Source organism: Salvelinus alpinus, chromosome 5, assembly GCF_045679555.1.
Source record: "Salvelinus alpinus chromosome 5, SLU_Salpinus.1, whole genome shotgun sequence".
Taxonomy (NCBI): Eukaryota; Metazoa; Chordata; class Actinopteri; order Salmoniformes; family Salmonidae; genus Salvelinus; species Salvelinus alpinus.
This window is the reverse complement of record NC_092090.1, coordinates 13,780,734-13,802,623: the sequence shown is the minus strand read 5'-3', so window position 1 is coordinate 13,802,623 and position 21,890 is coordinate 13,780,734. Positions and strand designations below refer to the sequence as shown.

Below are 21,890 nucleotides of genomic sequence, written 5' to 3'. Positions count from 1 at the left end.
ACTAACGTATACTTTTACTGAAGTAGTATTTTACTGGGTGACTTTCACTTTTACTTGAGTCATTTTCTATTAAGGTATCTTTACTTTTACTCAAGTATGACAATTGAGTACTTTTTCCACCACTGTAGTTATTTCAATCAATATCACTGTTGACAACATTTCTTTTTTAATTCATAGAGTTGGTTACCTCCTGGGTACGAGTACCATGTCTGTTCCTACGAGGAGAGGCTCACACAAATGGACCACTGTGCTTTTGAGGTATCCTTTTGAATGGCCATCGAAGGAGTAAGTCAGTTTAACCAGTGGCTAAAGAAGACACAAAAGTCAGGAGTCACTTGAAGGGTCGCTGTCACAAAACCAAGTAAAGGACAGCGTGTGCTTTTTAAGGTAAGGCCAAATCAGCAACACTGTTGGGGCCACACCCAGTGACTCTGACTCTGACTCTCTGACTCTCTCTCTCTCTCTCTCTCTCTCTCTCTCTCTCTCTCTCTCTCTCTCTCTCTCTCTCTCTCTCTCTCTCTCTCTCTCTCTCTCTCTCTCTCTCTCTCTCTCTCTCTCTCTCTCTCTCTCTCTCTCTCTCTCTCTCTCTCTCTCTCTCTCTCTCTCTCTCTCTCTCTCTCTCTCTCTCTCTCTCTCTCTCTCTCTCTCTCTCTCTCTCTCTCTCTCTCTCTCTCTCTCTCTGTTTGTTTAGTCTCTTGGTATATATTGTCTCCTACACTATCCCTGTAAATAGTTTTGCTGTTTTATAGAAATGAGAAGAATAAACTCCATATATTTTGTTCAGGCTCATTATAGGTGTCAACACAATGTGGCCGTCAGATCCCAAACAGCCAATGACAGAAGACTGTCCAAGAACACCTTCTGCGAGGCAAAGATGACCTGTACCCTGATGACATGTGCCGACAAGACCGGAAGATTGAGCAGGTGGGTCAGAGATTCTGTCTAATAAGCCTGTTTGTTAATCCAGTTATCTCCTCTGTTTTCTCTGACTCATTTTGACACAGTTTTATGTGTGGTTGTGTGGTTGGTTGGTCCCAGGAGCAAAAACACCCTCATCTTCCAGAATATTGTTTGTGGCAGACACCCTCAGGCACAGGGATGTGGGGGAGACACTGACCCAACTCTTTGAAATCTGTCACTCCCCCCTCATCTGCACTGACGGTCCCGAAGAACGACCTGCAGATAGAGTACAGAGAGGACTACATCTTCACCTCTGCAAACAGATCCCTCTGTCCAGACCTCCAGTTCTGCTATAGGTAAATTCATATGATTTAACGAAGTGCCTAAGAAACTTGGTAATATTTTTAGAATTCAGGACAGTCTTGTGTTGTGATGATTAGGAGCATTTCCTTTTGCATTGTGGTCAGTGTTCTAGTATTACTAGTGAACAGATGTAGGATGTTGTGGTCAGTGTTCTAGTATTACTAGTGAACAGATGTAGGACGTTGTGGTCAGTGTTCTAGTATTACTAGTGAACAGATGTAGGATGTTGTGGTCAGTGTTCTAGTATTACTAGTGAACAGATGTAGGACGTTGTGGTCAGTGTTCTAGTATTACTAGTGAACAGATGTAGGACGTTGTGGTCAGTGTTCTAGTATTACTAGTGAACAGATGTAGGATGTTATGGTCAGTGTTCTAGTATTACTAGTGAACAGATGTAGGACGTTGTGGTCAGTGTTCTAGTATTACTAGTGAACAGATGTAGGATGTTGTGGTCAGTGTTCTAGTATTACTAGTGAACAGATGTAGGACGTTGTGGTCAGTGTTCTAGTATTACTAGTGAACAGATGTAGGACGTTGTGGTCAGTGTTCTAGTATTACTAGTGAACAGATGTAGGATGTTGTGGTCAGTGTTCTAGTATTACTAGTGAACAGATGTAGGATGTTGTGGTCAGTGTTCTAGTATTACTAGTGAACAGATGTAGGATGTTGTGGTCAGTGTTCTAGTATTACTAGTGAACAGATGTAGGATGTTGTGGTCAGTGTTCTAGTATTACTAGTGAACAGATGTAGGACGTTGTGGTCAGTGTTCTAGTATTACTAGTGAACAGATGTAGGATGTTGTGGTCAGTGTTCTAGTATTACTAGTGAACAGATGTAGGACGTTGTGGTCAGTGTTCTAGTATTACTAGTGAACAGATGTAGGATGTTGTGGTCAGTGTTCTAGTATTACTAGTGAACAGATGTAGGACGTTGTGGTCAGTGTTCTAGTATTACTAGTGAACAGATGTAGGACGTTGTGGTCAGTGTTCTAGTATTACTAGTGAACAGATGTAGGATGCTGTGGTCAGTGTTCTAGTATTACTAGTGAACAGATGTAGGATGTTGTGGTCAGTGTTCTAGTATTACTAGTGAACAGATGTAGGACGTTGTGGTCAGTGTTCTAGTATTACTAGTGAACAGATGTAGGATGTTGTGGTCAGTGTTCTAGTATTACTAGTGAACAGATGTAGGACGTTGTGGTCAGTGTTCTAGTATTACTAGTGAACAGATGTAGGACGTTGTGGTCAGTGTTCTAGTATTACTAGTGAACAGATGTAGGATGTTGTGGTCAGTGTTCTAGTATTACTAGTGAACAGATGTAGGATGTTGTGGTCAGTGTTCTAGTATTACTAGTGAACAGATGTAGGACGTTGTGGTCAGTGTTCTAGTATTACTAGTGAACAGATGTAGGACGTTGTGGTCAGTGTTCTAGTATTACTAGTGAACAGATGTAGGATGTTGTGGTCAGTGTTCTAGTATTACTAGTGAACAGATGTAGGATGTTGTGGTCAGTGTTCTAGTATTACTAGTGAACAGATGTAGGATGTTGTGGTCAGTGTTCTAGTATTACTAGTGAACAGATGTAGGATGTTGTGGTCAGTGTTCTAGTATTACTAGTGAACAGATGTAGGACGTTGTGGTCAGTGTTCTAGTATTACTAGTGAACAGATGTAGGATGTTGTGGTCAGTGTTCTAGTATTACTAGTGAACAGATGTAGGACGTTGTGGTCAGTGTTCTAGTATTACTAGTGAACAGATGTAGGATGTTGTGGTCAGTGTTCTAGTATTACTAGTGAACAGATGTAGGATGTTGTGGTCAGTGTTCTAGTATTACTAGTGAACAGATGTAGGATGTTGTGGTCAGTGTTCTAGTATTACTAGTGAACAGATGTAGGATGTTGTGGTCAGTGTTCTAGTATTACTAGTGAACAGATGTAGGATGTTGTGGTCAGTGTTCTAGTATTACTAGTGAACAGATGTAGGACGTTGTGGTCAGTGTTCTAGTATTACTAGTGAACAGATGTAGGATGTTGTGGACACATCTTTTACCTTTTGCACAGATTGTACCACAAAGTGTTCAGGAAGGAGTATGTGGAACAGAATGGGCCTGAGATGCTCTCAGCCCCAGAGAGGCAGGTTGAGGAGTGCTCTCAGCCCTAGAGAGGCAGGTTGAGGAGTGCTCTCAGCCCTAGAGAGGCAGGTTGAGGAGTGCTCTCAGCCCTAGAGAGGCAGGTTGAGGAGTGCTCTCAGCCCTAGAGAGGCAGGTTGAGGAGTGCTCTCAGCCCTAGAGAGGCAGGTTGAGGAGTGCTCTCAGCCCTAGAGAGGCAGGTTGAGGAGTGCTCTCAGCCCCAGAGAGGCAGATTGAGGAGTGCTCTCAGCCCCAGAGAGGCAGGTTGAGGAGTGCTCTCAGCCCCAGAGAGGCAGGTTGAGGAGTGCTCTCAGCCCTAGAGAGGCAGGTTGAGGAGTGCTCTCAGCCCCAGAGAGGCAGGTTGAGGAGTGCTCTCAGCCCCAGAGAGGCAGGTTGAGGAGTGCTCTCAGCCCTAGAGAGGCAGGTTGAGGAGTGCTCTCAGCCCTAGAGAGGCAGGTTGAGGAGTGCTCTCAGCCCTAGAGAGGCAGGTTGAGGAGTGCTCTCAGCCCTAGAGAGGCAGGTTGAGGAGTGCTCTCAGCCCCAGAGAGGCAGGTTGAGGAGTGCTCTCAGCCCCAGAGAGGCAGGTTGAGGAGTGCTCTCAGCCCCAGAGAGGCAGGTTGATGAGTGCTCTCAGCCCTACAGAGGCAGGTTGAGGAGTGCTCTCAGCCCTAGAGAGGCAGGTTGAGGAGTGCTCTCAGCCCTAGAGAGGCAGGTTGAGGAGTGCTCTCAGCCCTAGAGAGGCAGGTTGAGGAGTGCTCTCAGCCCTAGAGAGGCAGGTTGAGGAGTGCTCTCAGCCCGAGAGAGGCAGGTTGAGGAGTGCTCTCAGCCCCAGAGAGGCAGGTTGAGGAGTGCTCTCAGCCCCAGAGAGGCAGGTTGAGGAGTGCTCTCAGCCCCAGAGGGGCAGGTTGAGGAGTGCTCTCAGCCCCAGAGAGGCAGGTTGAGGAGTGCTCTCAGCCCCAGAGAGGCAGGTTGAGGAGTGTTCTCAGCCCTAGAGAGGCAGGTTGAGGAGTGCTCTCAGCCCCAGAGAGGCAGGTTGAGGAGTGCTCTCAGCCCCAGAGAGGCAGGTTGAGGAGTGCTCTCAGCCCCAGAGAGGCAGGTTGAGGAGTGCTCTCAGCCCCAGAGAGGCAGGTTGAGGAGTGCTCTCAGCCCTAGAGAGGCAGGTTGAGGAGTGCTCTCAGCCCCAGAGAGGCAGGTTGAGGAGTGCTCTCAGCCCCAGAGAGGCAGGTTGAGGAGTGCTCTCAGCCCCAGAGAGGCAGGTTGAGGAGTGCTCTTAGCCCCAGAGGGGCAGGTTGAGGAGTGCTCTCAGCCCCAGAGGGGCAGGTTGAGGAGTGCTCTCAGCCCCAGGTTGAGGAGTGTAATCGTAGGTGCGGCGAGATATACGCCAAGGTTGAGAAATCTTCTGAAGGAACCCTTCTGGTGGATATCTGCTCCCCCCGCTGATGAAGCGTGTCCATCAGACCAGACACAGTGGGGAGCTCTGCTTCACTGATTCCTCTGGGAACACAGACAGAGAAAACTGCTGTTTTTCTTCCCCTTAGCCACAGCTGTGCTGGCGGTCTCCCTCTTGGGGTCATCCTGACTCCGTCTGACGATGAGGCCACAATCTTTGAGGGCCTTCAACTGTCGAAGGACATACTGAGGGAGGAGGCCTTTGCAGGGAGAAGTCAGGCTGGTCCTTGCCTCATCATTACAGATGGCTGCAAGACAGAGAGGGGAGCATTAGGGAGGGCATTTCCAGGGGCCAAACGTAGCCTCTGCACCTTTCACTTACTCCAGGCAGTGTGGAGTTGGCTGTGGAGCAAGGAGAGTGGAGTAGACCTAAGAGACAGGCAGACCCTCTTCGCTGTCGTCAAAGACATCATGTACGCCAGGGAAGAGATGGTTGAGCCCCTCTGTCAGAGATCATGTACGCCAGGGAAGAGATGGTTGAGCTCCTCTGTCAGAGATCATGTACGCCAGGGAAGAGATGGTTGAGGCCCTCTGTCAGAGATCATGTACGCCAGGGAAGAGATGGTTGAGCCCCTCTGTCAGAGATCATGTACACCAGGGAAGAGATGGTTGAGGCCCTCTGTCAGAGATCATGTACGCCAGGGAAGAGATGGTTGAGCCCCTCTGTCAGAGATCATGTACGCCAGGGAAGAGATGGTTGAGCCCCTCTGTCAGAGATCATGTACGCCAGGGAAGAGATGGTTGAGCCCCTCTGTCAGAGATCATGTACGCCAGGGAAGAGATGGTTGAGCCCCTCTGTCAGAGATCATGTACGCCAGGGAAGAGATGGTTGAGCCCCTCTGTCAGAGATCATGTACACCAGGGAAGAGATGGTTGAGCCCCTCTGTCAGCAGGCAAAACAAAACCCAGTTGTAGCCAGGTTAGTTTAGTATAACAGTATAATGAGGTGTAATCATTAAATGCTTTATTCTCAGTAACTTTTTTATAATAAAACCCGGACTTGCTGATTGGTTTTAGTATTTTCTAATTCACGTTTGCCCAGTCCTTTTTTGGGACATGTTTTTATTTGGAATACATTTTCCCTTATATTTTGTCACCAATATGGGATCCCAAGTGGCACAGTGGTCTAAGGCACTGCATCTCCATGCTAGAGGCGTCACCACAGACCTTGGTTCGAATCCAGGATGTATCACAACCGGCGGTGAATGGGAGTCCCATAGGGCGGCGCACAATTGACCCAGCGTCTTCCAGGTTTGGCCGGTGTAGGCCGTCATTGTAAATAAGAATTTGTTCTTAACTGACTTGCCGAGTTAAATAAATAAAATAAAAAATATAATAGTACAAGACATTATTCAATGACATAGTTTACCTTAATTACATTACAATTCACTGCCTACTTTGATCGACTGTTCAGTCGTCCAGAGTGTTGGGTAGGAGGAGCTGCCAGTCATAATAAAATCCAACTGTTATATGCTACCACCCCCTCCAGATCAAAACCAAACATGGATGTCAATGTTTGCACACACTTCATTCTTCTTCCTGACGTGGGAAAAGCGTCATCAGACCAGACTGTCCTTAGACCAGGCTGTTCTCAGACCAGGGTGTCCTCAGACCAGGCTGTTTTCAGACCAGGGTGTCCTTAGACCAGGCTGTTCTCAGACCAGGCTGTTCTCAGACCAGGGTGTCCTCAGACCAGGCTGTTCTCAGACCAGGCTGTTCTCAGACCAGGGTGTTCTCAGACCAGGGTGTTCTCAGACCAGGCTGTTCTCAGACCAGGGTGTCCTCAGACCAGGGTGTTCTCAGACCAGGCTGTTCTCAGACCAGGCTGTTCTCAGACCAGGGTGTTCTCAGACCAGGCTGTTCTCAGACCAGGGTGTCCTCAGACCAGGCTGTTCTCAGACCAGGGTGTTCTCAGACCAGGGTGTTCTCAGACCAGGCTGTTCTCAGACCAGGGTGTCCTCAGACCAGGCTGTTCTCAGACCAGGGTGTTCTCAGACCAGGCTGTTCTCAGACCAGGCTGTTCTCAGACCAGGGTGTCCTCAGACCAGGGTGTTCTCAGACCAGGGTGTTCTCAGACCAGGCTGTTCTCAGACCAGGCTGTTCTCAGACCAGGGTGTCCTCAAACTCGGTCCTGGGGCCCCAGCACTGGGTGCACTTTTTGTTTTAGCACTACAGAGCTGATACAAATAACCAACTCATCATCAAGCTATGGTTATTTGAAACAGCTGTGTAGTGCTAGGGGGCACAAACCAAACGTGCACCCAGAGGGGGCCCCAGGACCAAGTTTGAGAAACCCTGCCTAAGACCACAGTAGGCTACACCTACAGTGTGAAATGGTTATTCACTCACCACTTCCTTTCTGATTTTCCTCGGGCCTGTCATTGCTGCCTGTCATTGCTGCCTGTCATTGCTGCCTCATCTGTATTCATCTTCGTGTATGCCAATCGTCAAATCTGACGAGCAAACAGAGTAATATTCAATTCATTGTTAGCATAAATAAGTACAGTCCAATGACTTGCACGTTTAATTAACACCTGGATTTGATGAATCCTTTCTACAGTCAATGTCTTCTCAGATTGTGCTTTTACTTAACCAGTTATTTTACATTAGTGCAGAATCCATTGACACCAGTGGAGGCTGGAGTGAGGAGCTATAGGAGGACAGGCACATTGTAATGGCTGGAATGGAAATAAAGGAACTGAGTCAAACATGTGGTTTCCATATGTTTGATACCGTTCCGTTAATTCCATTCCAGCCATTACAATGAGCCCGTCCTCCTATAGCTCCTCCCACAACACTCCGCTGATTGACACATTTAGAAGTCTACACTCTATCCAGAAGAAGAGAAGGACAAAGAGGCGTAGGCTCGTAGACTATTAGGATGTTCTCCTATTTTGTTAGTTTGTCACTCACCATTTACTGACTGACTCGGTTGGAATTGCAGCTTGTATTTGTTGCTGGAAGCTGTTAGAAAGACACCATTGGCCCACACCTCAGCAGCCTTGTATTCTGTCAATTAAAATCATGAATTTAGTACCTTAGTGATTCAAGTCCTTTCCCTTTATGTTTTGCCAAGGCCCATCTCCACACATGTTGGAGTAGGTTAGCTACAGAATGTCTCAATCAATGACTTGAAATAGACAAGATGGTGGCGTACACATTTCTGGATTACTTCATGGAGCAAAACATTTACGCGTATAGGAAGTAGATGATATAGGGCACCACTGTACAGGAAGTAGATGATATAGGACACCACTGTACAGGAAGTTGATGATATAGGACACCACTGTACAGGAAGTGGATGATATAGGACTCTGCTTTGTTTTTAGTCCAAGTCTTTCATATATCTCCAGGAATTCTGCCTCCTAATCTGAAGACTATGAATCCTCAATTTAGGGCATCCTCTTATCAGTTTAAATGTGTCCAGGTTTCAACTTCTAAACTTTCTAGCAATTATTCTTACACAAAGAAATATGCAAACTCCATAAAAATTCAGACACAAGCTCCAGAATAAATTGAACTGCAGCTATCTTTCAAATTGTCTTTCTTGGTTGCCCGGAAAAATTGCCAAAGACTCCAGCCACCTGAGACATGCATCACGGCTCAGACCAAGAGACTCCTAAACATCTTCTATCCCCTGGCCATAAGACTGTTAAATGGCTAACAACTACTGCTCTCCCTCTCCCACAGACTATCCACACTGAGTCTTTGCCCATTCACAGGTCTCTACCCACTCAGACACACCTTCAGTGTCACACACATTCATACACACCCCCTCACACCTACACTGCTGCTAAAATTAATATTGTTTAGATGAATATTGTTTAGCTGTTCATTGATCACCATTAACTCTAGAAATAGATAGTATACTCCTGTTTACATGTATATTACCATAAATATTGATATAGTTGGGTTACCATTAACTCTAGAAATAGATATTATCTGACTCCTGTTTACATGTATATTACCATAAGTATTGATATAGTTGGGTTACCAGTAAGTTTTCAGCCCTGTTTACATGTGTACAAAACATTAAGGACACCTGCTCTTTCCATGACAGACTGACCAGGTGAAAACTATGATCCATTATTGATGTCACCTGTTAAATCCACTTCAAATCAGTGTAGATGAAGGGGAGAAGACAGGTTAGAGAAGGATTTCTAAGTCTTGAGACGTGGACTGTGTATGTGTGCCATTCAGAGGGTGAATGGGCAAGACAAAAGATTAGTGTCTTTGAACAGGGTATGGTAGTAGGTGCCAGTTATACTATTTTGATACTGAATACTGCACTGTTGGGAAGGGCTTGCAAGTCACTAATTTCACTGTGATTGTGCATTTGACATAAAACTTGAGTGACAACCATCTAACGGGGAGTCAATGGCCATTGTTCAATCTCAGTCTCATGAATGCCAAAATAACGAGGATTATTTCTGTATTGTAGAGTACAGGTTGTCAGGGAGAATGAAGGATATTTACCATACAGAACTTGTGTAGAAACATCTTTATTACAAAATGATAGCCAACCATAACACAGCTAATGTATCCCACCAAAGACATTTCAATTCGATTGCTTTGCACAAATTGTGGTTAGCATCAAAATCGCATATGTAATTTATGACAACAAATATCCATAAATCAACACATGCAAAGTCATTGAGGTGAAAACAGACAAAACAGATCCGATGGAATGCACAGAAACATTACAGAGCTGTTCATGGTAAAAAGTCCCCGATATTGGGAGAAAAACATGCCTGTCTCGTTCGTGTTACGTACCCGGTGGGAAAGAAAGAAACACACTTTACATCTTAAAAGCTACCACTGCTCCAAAGACATAACCGACTCCAGGGAACCTCCAGAAATAGTCCAAGTGAAAAGAAATCCAGTCCAGCTTTCCACTCAAAAGGGTTTGAGAAGGTTACATGTAGTCTGGAAGAGGCTTGGTGTTTTTCCCGAATGGGTCTACCGCCCCCCCCGCTCCACTGCACCTTCCTCTCAGACGGCTTTCCTATGGTACTCTGGGGGCGCCACCTCGTAGTCGCTGGCACTGAAGAGGGAGGAGTTCTTCATTAGATACCTACGACAGACAGGAGAAACAAGCGATTGGAGGTCAATTATCAGCCATAGAAAATGGACAAAAACTTGGCATCTGTATTCATAAAGGTGATCGGCCTCTACGAAGTGTAGAAATATTACAGGCTGCAGAAGAATGAGGAGCAGATCATCCTAACTAATGATAACCTAGCTTCCATTTGGACATTTAAACAGAGTTGGTCCAGATAACCATCTGCAGCAATTAGGATGAGGCCACATTTGTTTACAGGAAATAACGACACGTGAAAAGGGCCTCCGTCTGAACTCATCCCAATCTACTACGGTGTTCCAAGTTGAGGAGGATCATGATTATGGCCACTGTCCCAGATCGTCTCTAGGGTACACAGACAGTATCCTGCAGATACACGGCCAGATATTTAGGCCCACTGCAAGGAAAACATTCATGACAGAGCGACAGTGAACAAAGGAACTGCTTCATCAGGATGACTGAGATAAGCTGTACGATTAGTTCTACTCTGGAATCCAATGGTCTTGAAAACTTCTTGTTAAGAGTGATATCAGAAATTTGGTACTTCAATTTCACAAATTCTGTCAGTGTCAAGATTGTGTAGCCCAGCTTAGACCGAGCCCTGAAGCGAGATTAGATAGCAGCATGTCACGGTCAGCGGGCTACGTTTTCAACAGTGAAATCCTTCTGATGAGAATATATAAATATGATAGGCCAGCCAGGTTAGGGAATGCTCTGCCAAGCCAGACATTCAATTTCACGAGTGGGGATGAAGGAGAGGCTTCTTACTTGAGAAAATCCTGCAGGTAGTTGAGCAGCAGAGCCAGGCTTTTCTCATCCAGGGGAGTGTAGGCAAGCATGGAGCCAATTCTCACTGCACAACACAAACAACAGCACTGTCGGGGACCACATTTAAACCATATGTACACAGACACGAATCTATATTAGCATTGGCTGATATTTGAATAAATACTGTCTCAATGCAGGTGTGGACAGATGACGGTGAACTGATAAACTCTCCCATGGAAACTGCTATACAGTTTTATTAAAAATCTGTGAAGAGTGTTGTGACTGTTAAATGCACTCCTAAATAAATTGTGATATCATTTTATTTATAATTTGAAAATAAAATGTTATTGGTCACATCCACACATTTAGCAGATGTTATTGTGGGTGTAGAGAAATGCTTGTGTTTCTAGCTCCAACAGTGCAATAATATCTAACAATACACACTAATCTAAAAGTAAAAGAATGGAATTAAGAAATATATAAATATTACTACGAGCCATGTCAGAGTGGCACAGACTAAAATACAGTAGAATAGAATACAGTATATACATATGAGATGAGTAAAGCAGTATGTAAACATTATTAAAGTGGCCAGTGATTTCAAGTCTATGTATATAGTGCAGCAGCCTCTAAGGTGCAGGGTTACGTAACCGAGTGGAAGCTGCCTAGTGATGGCTACTTAACAGTCTGATGGCCTTGAGATAGAAGCAGTTTTCATTTGCAGAGAGCACCATCCAATTGACGCTTGTCGTTTGACCTTCAAGTGTTTGACACAGCCATTGATGACACAAACACTTTTCTAAATGGTTCTTCATCTACTAACCTCAGTTCAATCTGGCTCGGAACGAGACGCTTTCTCAAATGTCCCTGTCACTTAGTCCATCTGAAGATCACACCGGTTCAGATCACAAACCCAAATGTTGGTAGTTAAAGATCTGCTCAATGTTAATTAACTAACTAATGGGATTCTGGATGCAATTTGTGTCAGCGGTAGACGCTTAACTTTCTGGCCTTCCCTGGGTATTGCACATTACACATTCTCGAACACCCCATTGACTCCAGAAAGTAAACTTTCATCCCTGTGATAATGGCCGATAATGAAATCTATTAAAGTCTCCTTCATTAGCAGTACGGCTGAAGATGAGAGCTTTCGTGGGTGCTGTGACGGTGCACCAATGACAGCGCAGTGAACGGTGGTAGGAGAAGAGTAGACAAAGGCACTAAACTTTCTTAAGGCTCTAATAACTAAAGTCGCTCTGGATAAGAGCGTCTGCTAAATGACTTAAATGTAAATGTAAATAGAGAACTATTTCCCCATGGGTCTTCACCTCTCCTAAAAAGAACTCAATCACCACAACGTTAGTCTCCTGAGATTCAAACTGAAATATTTGTTAAAAGTTCCAGTCCAGAGGCTACTTCAGATCCTCCTCATTCAGACAGTCCTGCCCCCCCCCCCCCCCGTGGTTACGTACCAAAGAGCCGGAGAAGGTGCGGGCCCCCGTAGACCTGGGACATGGGTGTATCGGGGTGATCCGCTAGTATCTCTGCATACTGGGGCCTCTCAAACTTATAGAGCAGCTGAGTGCCCAGCATGACGTTGAAGTACTCCCTGATCCCTGCCACCACCTCGTTCACAGCATACTCCCTGAGGGGAACCAGGAGATATAAGACAACAGGCAGTGGCTGGAGTGCTCACAGCTGGAGCTGAAGAATGTGTGATACCTAGGTTGAACTTCACCAAGCAAGCGAATTACAGCTAGCCAACTTTGATAAGCAGATACAGGCCTAGCTTGCCTGGTTTCTAGTCAGAGACCTCCTTCATTGTAACTTCACTCGTACTGCAGCGTCGAGAAGGGTGTGGTTTTACTTACTTGCTTTCTGAAGTTCCTCTTGATTTCTTATAGCTTGCATAGTCCTCCAAGACAGTATCCACATTCTTTCTCGCGGGCAGGTGGAAAAGCTACAAAAAATGTAAGAAAAATGTAATGTATACATATTTGTCAAGCACCTCATAAAATACGCTTAAAACACAAACAAAATCCTGTAAAGAATGAACTTGTAGGGAAAGACTGTCTTGCCAGTAAATAGTTGGCATCTTCTGACCACGGTAGACAGCTGGGTTGGGTTCAATTTGAAGTGACGGTAGCCAATTCATGAATTGAAATTCCAAATAAAAAAAAATAAAAAAAAACTATTTTCAATGACTTCTCAATAAACTTAAAAGTAAAAGCTATTAATTTCAAAAGTTTTTCAATATTTGAAGTTTAAATTTAAATTCCTGAATTGACCATTTTCAATTGGAATTGAGCCCAACCTTGGTAGAGCGCTGTCTAGACCCCCACCTGCTTCTGTCTGGTAATAAGGTCCCAGTCATCCACCAGCCACGGCTTCAGCTCCTCGGGAATCTTCACCTTGACCTCCACACGGTTGATGAACGTCTCCTCCTGGTTACAGTGAAACCAAATGGAACAGTCAGACTCATTTACAATAAGAGAGATGTGAAAACCAGAAGAAGAAAAAAATGTGCTACTGGTGTTGTTAAAAACCACAATTCCCATCTGTGTTTGACTGACTGCTGCAGGACATAAGTAACTGGAGCCGTTGTTACAGAGTATGAGAGGATTCAACTGAACAGAACAGGCCTGCTGTATGTGAGGGACAACACACAGAACAGGCCTGTTGTACAAGAGGGACAACACACAGCATTCATAGGTGGACATACACTCTCCACAGTTGGGTCGCAACGAGCCCTCTTCTTCCGCGGTGGCTGTGGCATCTCTCCTGTGCTGGTGCCTTCTCCAGCCGCTGGTGCTGCACAAAGACAAATGGGACAGACACACAATCATACTCTATCCACAAAGGAATGTTAAAGGGTTAATTTAACTAGTAGCAGAAACTAGTGGGACTAACACTTTAACTAGTAGCAGAAACTAGAGGGACTAACACTTTTACTAGTAGCAGAAAGTAGTGGGACTAACACTATTACTAGTGGGACTAACACTTTTACTAGTAGCAGAAACTAGTGGGACTAACACTTTTACTAGTAGCAGAAACTAGTGGGACTAACACTTTTACTAGTAGCAGAAACTAGTGGGACTAACACTTTTACTAGTAGCATTAACTAGTGGGACTAACACTTTTACTAGTAGCAGAAACTAGTGGGACTAACACTTTTACTTACTCTTTAGTTTTGTCTTTTTCGCTTTCCTGAAGAAAAAAAAGATTGCATTAAATTCTTTTTTGTGAAAGTTTGAAAGTAGGTCAAACTTGAAAGAAGGGATCAAACTTACAGATCAACATTTTTCTGCTGCACAGCAGCAATCTTCTTGCTCGGTGCTATTCCCCTCATCTTTCCCTCAACATCATAATGCCTGCAGGAGAAAGGAACACCGCCAAGAAACCAGGCCATGAACTACAGTAACCTTCAGAAACACTTGTTCTCACATTTCCTCATGATCATTTTATGTATCCTTCTTTTAACCAGTATGTTTTATGTTCAACTAGTGCTTACAAGTAAAAGCACGGTGGGCTGCAAGTATTGTATCATAGGTGCTATATACATAAAGATGACTATTGTGGTTCATTATTAAAATAAGTGGAATCACTTTTTATGTTCTCCCATCTTCGAGTCATCGTCGGCATTTCTGGGGAGACATTGATTGACATATAGAATCTCATTCTTGTATTTCGTTCAATGGCAGCTTGAATACAATGTTGACACAGTAGGTACATTCCATACACTAAAACACTTCCCCCCCCCACCCCAACACAAAGTCTGTCTGTGATGATAGATGAACTCACTGATTAGCCTTTTGAAGCTCTTTTTGTTTCTGCAGGTTGCTGTCCACATATTTGAGAACTCTGCTTTCAGGAACCCATTCATCCCAGCTAAAACAGAAAGAAATCAACCACATTCAGATCGCTGACAGCTTATTTTTATTGAATCAATACCAGAATGTTAGGTCTGTGGCTGTGAGGTAAGCATTCATAAAAATAAAATAAAAGTTAATAAAAAAAAAAAAAAGATGGGTCCATAGCTACAACAGTACTCTCTAAATAGAGACAGTACTGGTCCTCTGTAGCTCAAATGTTAGAGCAGCGTTTCACAAGGGGTGTACGCTTTGGTTTTTGCCCTAGCACTACACAGCTGATTCAAATGAGGAACTCCTCATCAAGCTTTGATCATTTGAATCCCCCTTGGGGTCCCCAAGAGTTTGGGAAACGCTCTGTTAGAGCAAGCAACGCCAGAATAGTGGATTCAATTCCCAGGACCACCCATTAGTAAAAAACATACGCACCATGACTAAGTCACTTTAGATACACGTGTCGTATTATTTGAAAAGCCAACAATGCAAAAATGACTCACTTTTTGTTCCATCCACTGTAATGAATGAAGTACTTAATTTGCTTCTCCTTGATATTGGTTTTCACTGCCTGAAATACAACAACAATCATTAAGAATTGTAATAAATATGACTATAGGTATAGGCTACTGTAAATGGTGTATTGTTTAGTAAACACGAGCTGACAGCCATTCAGATTGGTGGAATGAATCTAAACTCACCTTTGCTTCGTAAAGCAACGGCCCATGAAAACACAGAACTCTTTCACCTGAAAACAGAAGAAATAGACAAATGCTGGATGGTTTTATTAACAAACCGTGAACACCAGTGGTTGGCTAAGGTGTAGCTCAAAGTATTTCGTGGATATGTGGCCAACGTATAAAACAAACTAGTTACATTTGCTATTCAAGCCAAGGCCCTTGGCAAGGGATTGTTTACACGTTAGCAATTAGCTAACGTTAGCTAGGTAGCTTATTGTTTCAACACAGCCAGTTAGCGCAAACAGTCTAGTTAGTTGGCTGAATGAATACGAAAGGTACGTGTATTAGTACACTACTTATGGTAGATGACACTTAATTATTCGATTCATTATTCAGGCAATTTTCCTATTGATGATATATCTAGCTAGCATACAGCTAGCACACCAGCAGAGCAGACTGTTTTAGCTAACGTTAGCTGGCTAACGTGCTCTGCGCGAGAAGCGCTATAGCGCAGAGGCGTCGATGCCTTTCCACTCACGAGACAACAGGGTCTAGCTACGTTTTTTATTTTACAGTTCATCATCCCGGTGCACATTACCTTCTTGAAATTTAGGTTTAGGGTCCTGTTTTGGCGCCATTCACAGACTCAACTGTTCGGATCTCTGAATGATCAAATTCGTGCATTGCCAGCTTCCATTTCTTCCTGACACAACACGGCAAAGGGCGCGCCACTCTTCTCGCGACGTGCACAGCCTGGCAGCGCGGTCAGGTGACCACGATATCGCATTGCGCTGTGGCGGCCCATGTGGACCACACAGAACATTATCATTGTTTTGTGAAGGAGCCATGTTCATTTATTTTATTTGAACCTTTATTTAACTAAGCAAGTCAGTTAAGAACAAATTATTATTTACAATTACATCCTGGCCAAACCCTAACGACGCTGGGCCAATTGTGCGTAGGCCTATGGGACTCATACTTTAGTTTATTTAGTAAATATTTTCTTAACCAACAATGCAGTTCAAGAAATAGAGTTAAGCGCTTGTAAGTAAGCATTTCACTGTACACATTTTGTATTCAGAGCATGTGACAATATTTTCCCATAGTTCTGCCAATGAGAATAATGTACCAGCTCTGGGTGTATGTTTAGATTATTATAATATTTAAAAATTAAGTCAGTTAAGAACAAATTCTTATTTACAATGAAGGCCAAACCCGAACGACGCTGGGCCAATTGTGTGCCGCCCACTCACAGCCGGTTGTGATACAGCCTGGAATCGAATCTGTAGTGACACCTCCTAGCACTGAGACCGCTGCGCCACCCAGAAGCCCTGTAGGGTACTAGGCTGTTTAGAATATTCATACAATCATAACATGAATTGGTTATTTCAGCCACTAACTAATAAATCAGCTCTTGCTCTTGTGTCTCATGTGTTGGTACACAGATGGTTGGCCAAGAGGTTTGAAGATCATGAATAGGTTTATTCATTAGTCTGAAGAGTATAACAAAAATATCAATCATTCTGTCCTGACAAATAGGATAGTAGGTCAATATCAAACTGAGATTAATTGTTTTATTGATATGGGTCAAGTATGTGATGCATAAGTGTAGCCTATTGGCACAACGCCTCTCCCCTATTTGACCTAGATAGTTTGTGTGTATGCATTGATATGTAGGCTACGTGTGCCTTTTTAAAAATGTATGTAGTTCTGTCCTTGAGCTGTTCTTGTCTAATGATGTTCTGTATTATGTCATTCTGTATTATGTTCCATGTTTTGTGTGGACCCCAGGAAGAGTAGCTGCTGCTTTTGCAACAGCTAATGGGGATCCTAATAAAATACCAAATTGGTATTTGGCATGTTAGGCAATACAATACATTTTGTTTGGGAAATGCATAGGCCTACTGGTAAAAGCTGTCATCACCTATCAAGTTGTACTCATAACACTGCTTGTGGGCTTCAGAGGGAAATTAACCATTTACAGTAATCGGTGTCGAGACTGTCATGTTTTTCGTTGTCCATTTTGACATGAAACACAATAATGCAATCATTAAGGCAACGGGGTGAGATTAAATATATGGATGTTTATTAAAAATAACATTTTGCATGAACACAATTTAGGCAATATTGTCGTTTTCAATCTATGAAGTTCACATTCATTCATCTGTTATCATAGGCATAATATTTACACTTCCCTCCCATTGCATGTCATTTGTGAATTTGTGACAAATGCCACACAATGAAGACTAGACGTGCAGCTGTGAAGGATGACATGGGATCATGGGTACGTTACTCTCCACTAGGCTACACTTATGATGGAATGATAAAGACAATATCTAGTCTGCCTCAGTTTCTCTATCGTTTAATGTCCGGGCCGTTTCTCTATCGTTTAATGATGACTGTCCGGTCGGTTTCTCTATCGTTTAATGATGACTGTCCGGGCAGTTTCTCTATCGTTTAATGATGACTGTCCGGGCGGTTTCTCTATCGTTTAATGATGACTGTCCGGGAATACAACAGCACATGGACAGGAGGAACCATAACAGGCAGAATTTCCTGATGCGCAATTTTGGTAGCCATTGGATACTGTATCATTGTGACCTTTTGTTTTAGTGCTTGCCTATGCCTATTTTGTGATTTTTTTCCCACCAACAGAACATACTGCATCCGCCTATTACAGTACACCCATGTCGTGTACTGTAATAGGGTACATTACGCAGTAGGGTACATTACGCAACAGGGATCGCGTGCGTAATGGCAACGGCAACCGAATTTTCCACTGCGTAAAGTGACTATCCGCGATATAACAAATCTTTCAGTTTCTTTCTAAACTCTTCTCTCATCAGGCAATAAATGACAGGGTTTAGACAGCTATTGGCGTGCGCAAGGCAGACTGTCACAGGGAATACGTAAGTGTGAACTATGTAGTAAGATTTATCCCAATGCACAGCATTCAATTTCACAAGGACGCCCCAGAATGTGATGGCGTGATTTGGCATCCAGCAAAGAAAGAAGGACAGGACCACGATGGTGACAGATTTGGTGACTTGTGATGTCCGTTTGGTGTTTGTTTTCATACTACGGTTGCGGATGAATCGCAAAAGCATGATGTAGCTGAATGAAACAATGGCCATGGGTAAAACAAATGCAAATATTATTTTCTGAAGGTGATAAACTGCTAACCAATATTGTCCATCAGGGAACTTAAGCAAACATAGTTTTTCCCCCGCTACATTTGTCACGGTTGAGAATATGGATGTTGGTGCAGTCGCAACTGTTGCGGATACCCAAAGAACCACGCAAATCCATTTGGCAGAGCAGGACTTTTGCCTAGTTCGGTCCTTTAGAGAGGAGGCGACGGACCAGTATCGGGTGACGCTCATTGCAGTCAGAAAGAACACGCTCGCGTACATGTTCATAACGGTGACGGAGCTGATGATTTTGCACATGGCGTCTCCAAACGGCCAGCTGAAGTCAAGTGCGGTGTCCACTGCCCAGAACGGCAGAGTCAATACAAACTGGAAGTCCGTCACTGCCAAGTTAAGTACAAAGAAGTTGATTCTGGATTTTTTCCGCTCTTGTTTCACTCTGATAAAGAAGAGCACCAGTAAGTTTCCCACCAAGCCCACAGCGCACACCACCGAGTAAACGACGCAGATGAAGACCCTCAAAATCGGAGTCCCGTCCGCTGTCACGTCGATGTCCTCTAGGCTACTGAACCGGTCCAGATCCGTCAAGGACCAATTCAGGCCTGCATTGCTGTTGTTTCCTTCAGTCATTGTTTCTGTTATTAAATTCGAGTGATTAATGTAGGCTATCCAACTTCAAATCAGGTTTGGAGTCGCTCACTCTGCTTCCAATATATCCCCAGGTTAGTTTGAAATAAGAGCGCAACGATTGCTATGCGTCCTTCCCATCATCGCATAATCACACACATTGACAATGTAGATGTCTTGGTGGGGTAGACCAGAGCGTCTTGACAAGTGCAGTTCTTACAGGATTTATATTGTGACCGCTTCTAGATGCCCTGCCCTGAACGCACAAGGATTGGTGCCAATGTTTGATTGACATTAGGTTATAGCCTATACTCCCTATTTGCATCACTTTCTTGAGATTGACCAATAGGCTACGCTGGACGTAATGGGTTTTATAATGGAATAAAATGTGTTTTTCTGGGCAATAGTGATTTGTCTACCTGAAAAATACAGTACTGGTAGGCTTAAACCTAATAAATGCTATTGTATTGATTGTAAACATTATTTAGATCTTTCTTCGACCATCCCATCTAGAGATCAGTGGAGGCTGCTGAGGGGAGGACGGTTCATAATAATGGCTGGAAAGGAGCAAATGGAATGGGACCAAACCATGTGTGTGGTGTATTTCCATTGCACTTATCCCGCTCCAGCTATTACCACGAGCCTGTCCTCCCCAATGAAGATGTCACCAACCTCCTGTGGTAGAGATTGAGTAAAGATAATACACAGATAAAGGCTTCACCAAAATAGACATTGGGTAGAAATGTTATGACCAACAGAACCACACAGGCGTACCAGCGCACGCACAAACCGCGCTTTAACGCATAGTCTGAGTGGTATTTGGTATTTTGGGGTGTTTTATTAGGATCCCCATTAGCTGTTGCAAAAGCAGCAGCTACTCTTCCTGGGGTCCACACAAAACATGAAACATAATACAGAATGACATAATACAGAACATCATTAGACAAGAACAGCTCAAGGACAGAACTATATAGATTTTTAAAAATGCACACGTAGTCTACATATCAGTAAATACACACAAACTATGTCAAGTAGGAGAGAGGCGTTGTGCCGCGAGGTGTTGCTTTATCTGTTTTTTTAAAACCAGGTTGGCCGTTTATTTGAGCAATATGAGATGGAAGGAAGTTCCATGCAATATAATACTGTACGGTTTCTTGAATTGGTTCTGGATTGCAGACACATTAGGGTGTTAAGACGTTAACTTATCCTACTGGATATTCTATAAGCATTGGCAATTCATTGAGGACTTTATCCCCACACATGTGAAGTGTGTGTGTAAATAATTAGCATTTCATTGAAATTCCAAATGCTACATAATGGAATCCTTTAATCTTCATCTCCCTCTCTGGAGCCGGCCAGCCATCTCCCCACGGTAACCCAGACATGGCCGACCCACAGGAATGTACCAAGGCCGTGAGCTCAGGTGAGACATTTCTAATTTTTATCTTAAAAATCAGATCTTCAACAAAAAAATAATAAGAATATAATTTGTTTTATGAAAGAAAAGTTTAGGTAACCTCCATCTCATTGGAGCTGTTCAATAGTCAAGATCATAGATGTTGACGGCACCATCTCCAAAGCCTCCATTCAACCCTAGGTACACGTGGGTGATGTTTCAACCCAAAGTAGCAAGGCCATGGTACATGTGGGTGATGTTATCTACCATCCTGCAGCACTCTGCCCTCTATACCAGTGATGGCCTCAGCATTGCATCTGTAGCCAAGCAGAGGAAGAAGGGAAGCAGCTGCTTCTAATCACTCTGGAGAGCAGTCCTTCCTCTTCACTCCAACCCAATCTACCCCCCCACAACACAATTCCCTTCCCTCACACCAATCCCTTTCCCTCACACCAATCCCTTTCTCACACCAATCCCTTTATCACACTCCAATCCCCTTCCCCAATCCCCATAATTGAATCTTCAGAAAACATTTTGTCAATGCATTTGAATGCATTCGGTTTTCGATTGGAACCACAATACATCTCAAATTAGGGGAATTTTCATCGTCACTTTAAAGATAAATTCATTGATTTATCATCAGAGATTATAGAACTCACCACAAATGCAAGTATTTACTAGTTCAACTACTCGTCAATCAATAACTGAGTAACTTTAATTAAATTGTGAGGCAATTGAGCCAGAGAAGCAAGCAGGAGGGCAACGATGACCTTCAGAAACTTTTAACAATGCCAAAAGTTTGCCAATCCAGTTCCAGTATCTCCATATTTTGAGGACAAGCCTTCCCACACATGGCTCCTCCTAGATGGAGATGGAGTAGTATGCATAGGTATGAGGTTTCCCTGCATGCTGCTATAAGCTGTTGGATTCCATAACAAATATAATCCTTTTAAATCTGTTCACTAATATGTGGTGAAGTATTTCCATCTCATTATGTAACTTCTAGAATGGTGAGATTGTCATTGCATCCCACTCCTTTGAGGCGTTGCTACACTAGTGACTAGTTGTACCCCAAGAGTGTTGGGTACTGTTGGAGCTAGGAACAAAAGCATTTCTCTACACCTGCAATAACATCTGCTAAATATGTGTGTGTGACCAATACAATTTGATTTAGACTCTGCCTTGTCTAAGGCAGACTGCAAAATGAGTGTCTACTGCCACCCAGTGTATGGTTGTGGTAATAACACACATTATTGTATATTCATGTATTTTGTAAGCCACTTAATGGCAGTGGAAATGAAACATGTTACCATTCCACATGAGTATTTAATACTGTATGTATATGTTCCTGACAAAGAGGTTAAAAACACCACAGATCAGATTAGATTTTGACAAGATAATATATGGTACACATAAAATCGTGACTAGAGACAAGGAACAAAATACGGATGATCCCATACCTTCAATCTATTTGTTTGTGAACTAAA

General features: G+C 43.6%; 2 protein-coding genes across 3 annotated transcripts; both read right to left on the bottom strand.

Annotated features, from left to right (window-relative positions):
- Nucleotides 1-9,326: 9,326 nt before the first annotated feature.
- LOC139575586 (mortality factor 4-like protein 1) lies at nucleotides 9,327-16,061 on the bottom strand. Of its 2 annotated transcripts, XM_071400687.1 has the most exons (13): nucleotides 15,830-16,061; nucleotides 15,253-15,299; nucleotides 15,055-15,122; nucleotides 14,490-14,576; nucleotides 14,294-14,332; nucleotides 13,979-14,059; nucleotides 13,870-13,895; nucleotides 13,411-13,499; nucleotides 13,031-13,132; nucleotides 12,560-12,648; nucleotides 12,161-12,333; nucleotides 10,689-10,773; nucleotides 9,327-9,914 (listed from the first exon to the last, which is right to left on the bottom strand). In XM_071400687.1, exons 1-13 carry the CDS (start codon nucleotides 15,867-15,869, stop codon nucleotides 9,833-9,835), a joined length of 1,008 nt encoding a protein of 335 aa, XP_071256788.1. In that variant the 5' UTR covers nucleotides 15,870-16,061; the 3' UTR covers nucleotides 9,327-9,832. The 2 variants fall into 2 exon arrangements, with proteins under 2 accessions (XP_071256788.1, XP_071256789.1); XM_071400688.1 differs by lacking the exon at nucleotides 14,294-14,332 and having other exon boundaries at nucleotides 15,830-15,985.
- Nucleotides 16,062-17,295: 1,234 nt separating this feature from the next.
- Nucleotides 17,296-19,578, bottom strand: LOC139575585 (relaxin-3 receptor 1-like). The gene has a single exon (XM_071400686.1). It carries the CDS (start codon nucleotides 19,008-19,010, stop codon nucleotides 18,024-18,026), a length of 987 nt encoding a protein of 328 aa, XP_071256787.1. The 5' UTR covers nucleotides 19,011-19,578; the 3' UTR covers nucleotides 17,296-18,023.
- Nucleotides 19,579-21,890: the final 2,312 nt, after the last annotated feature.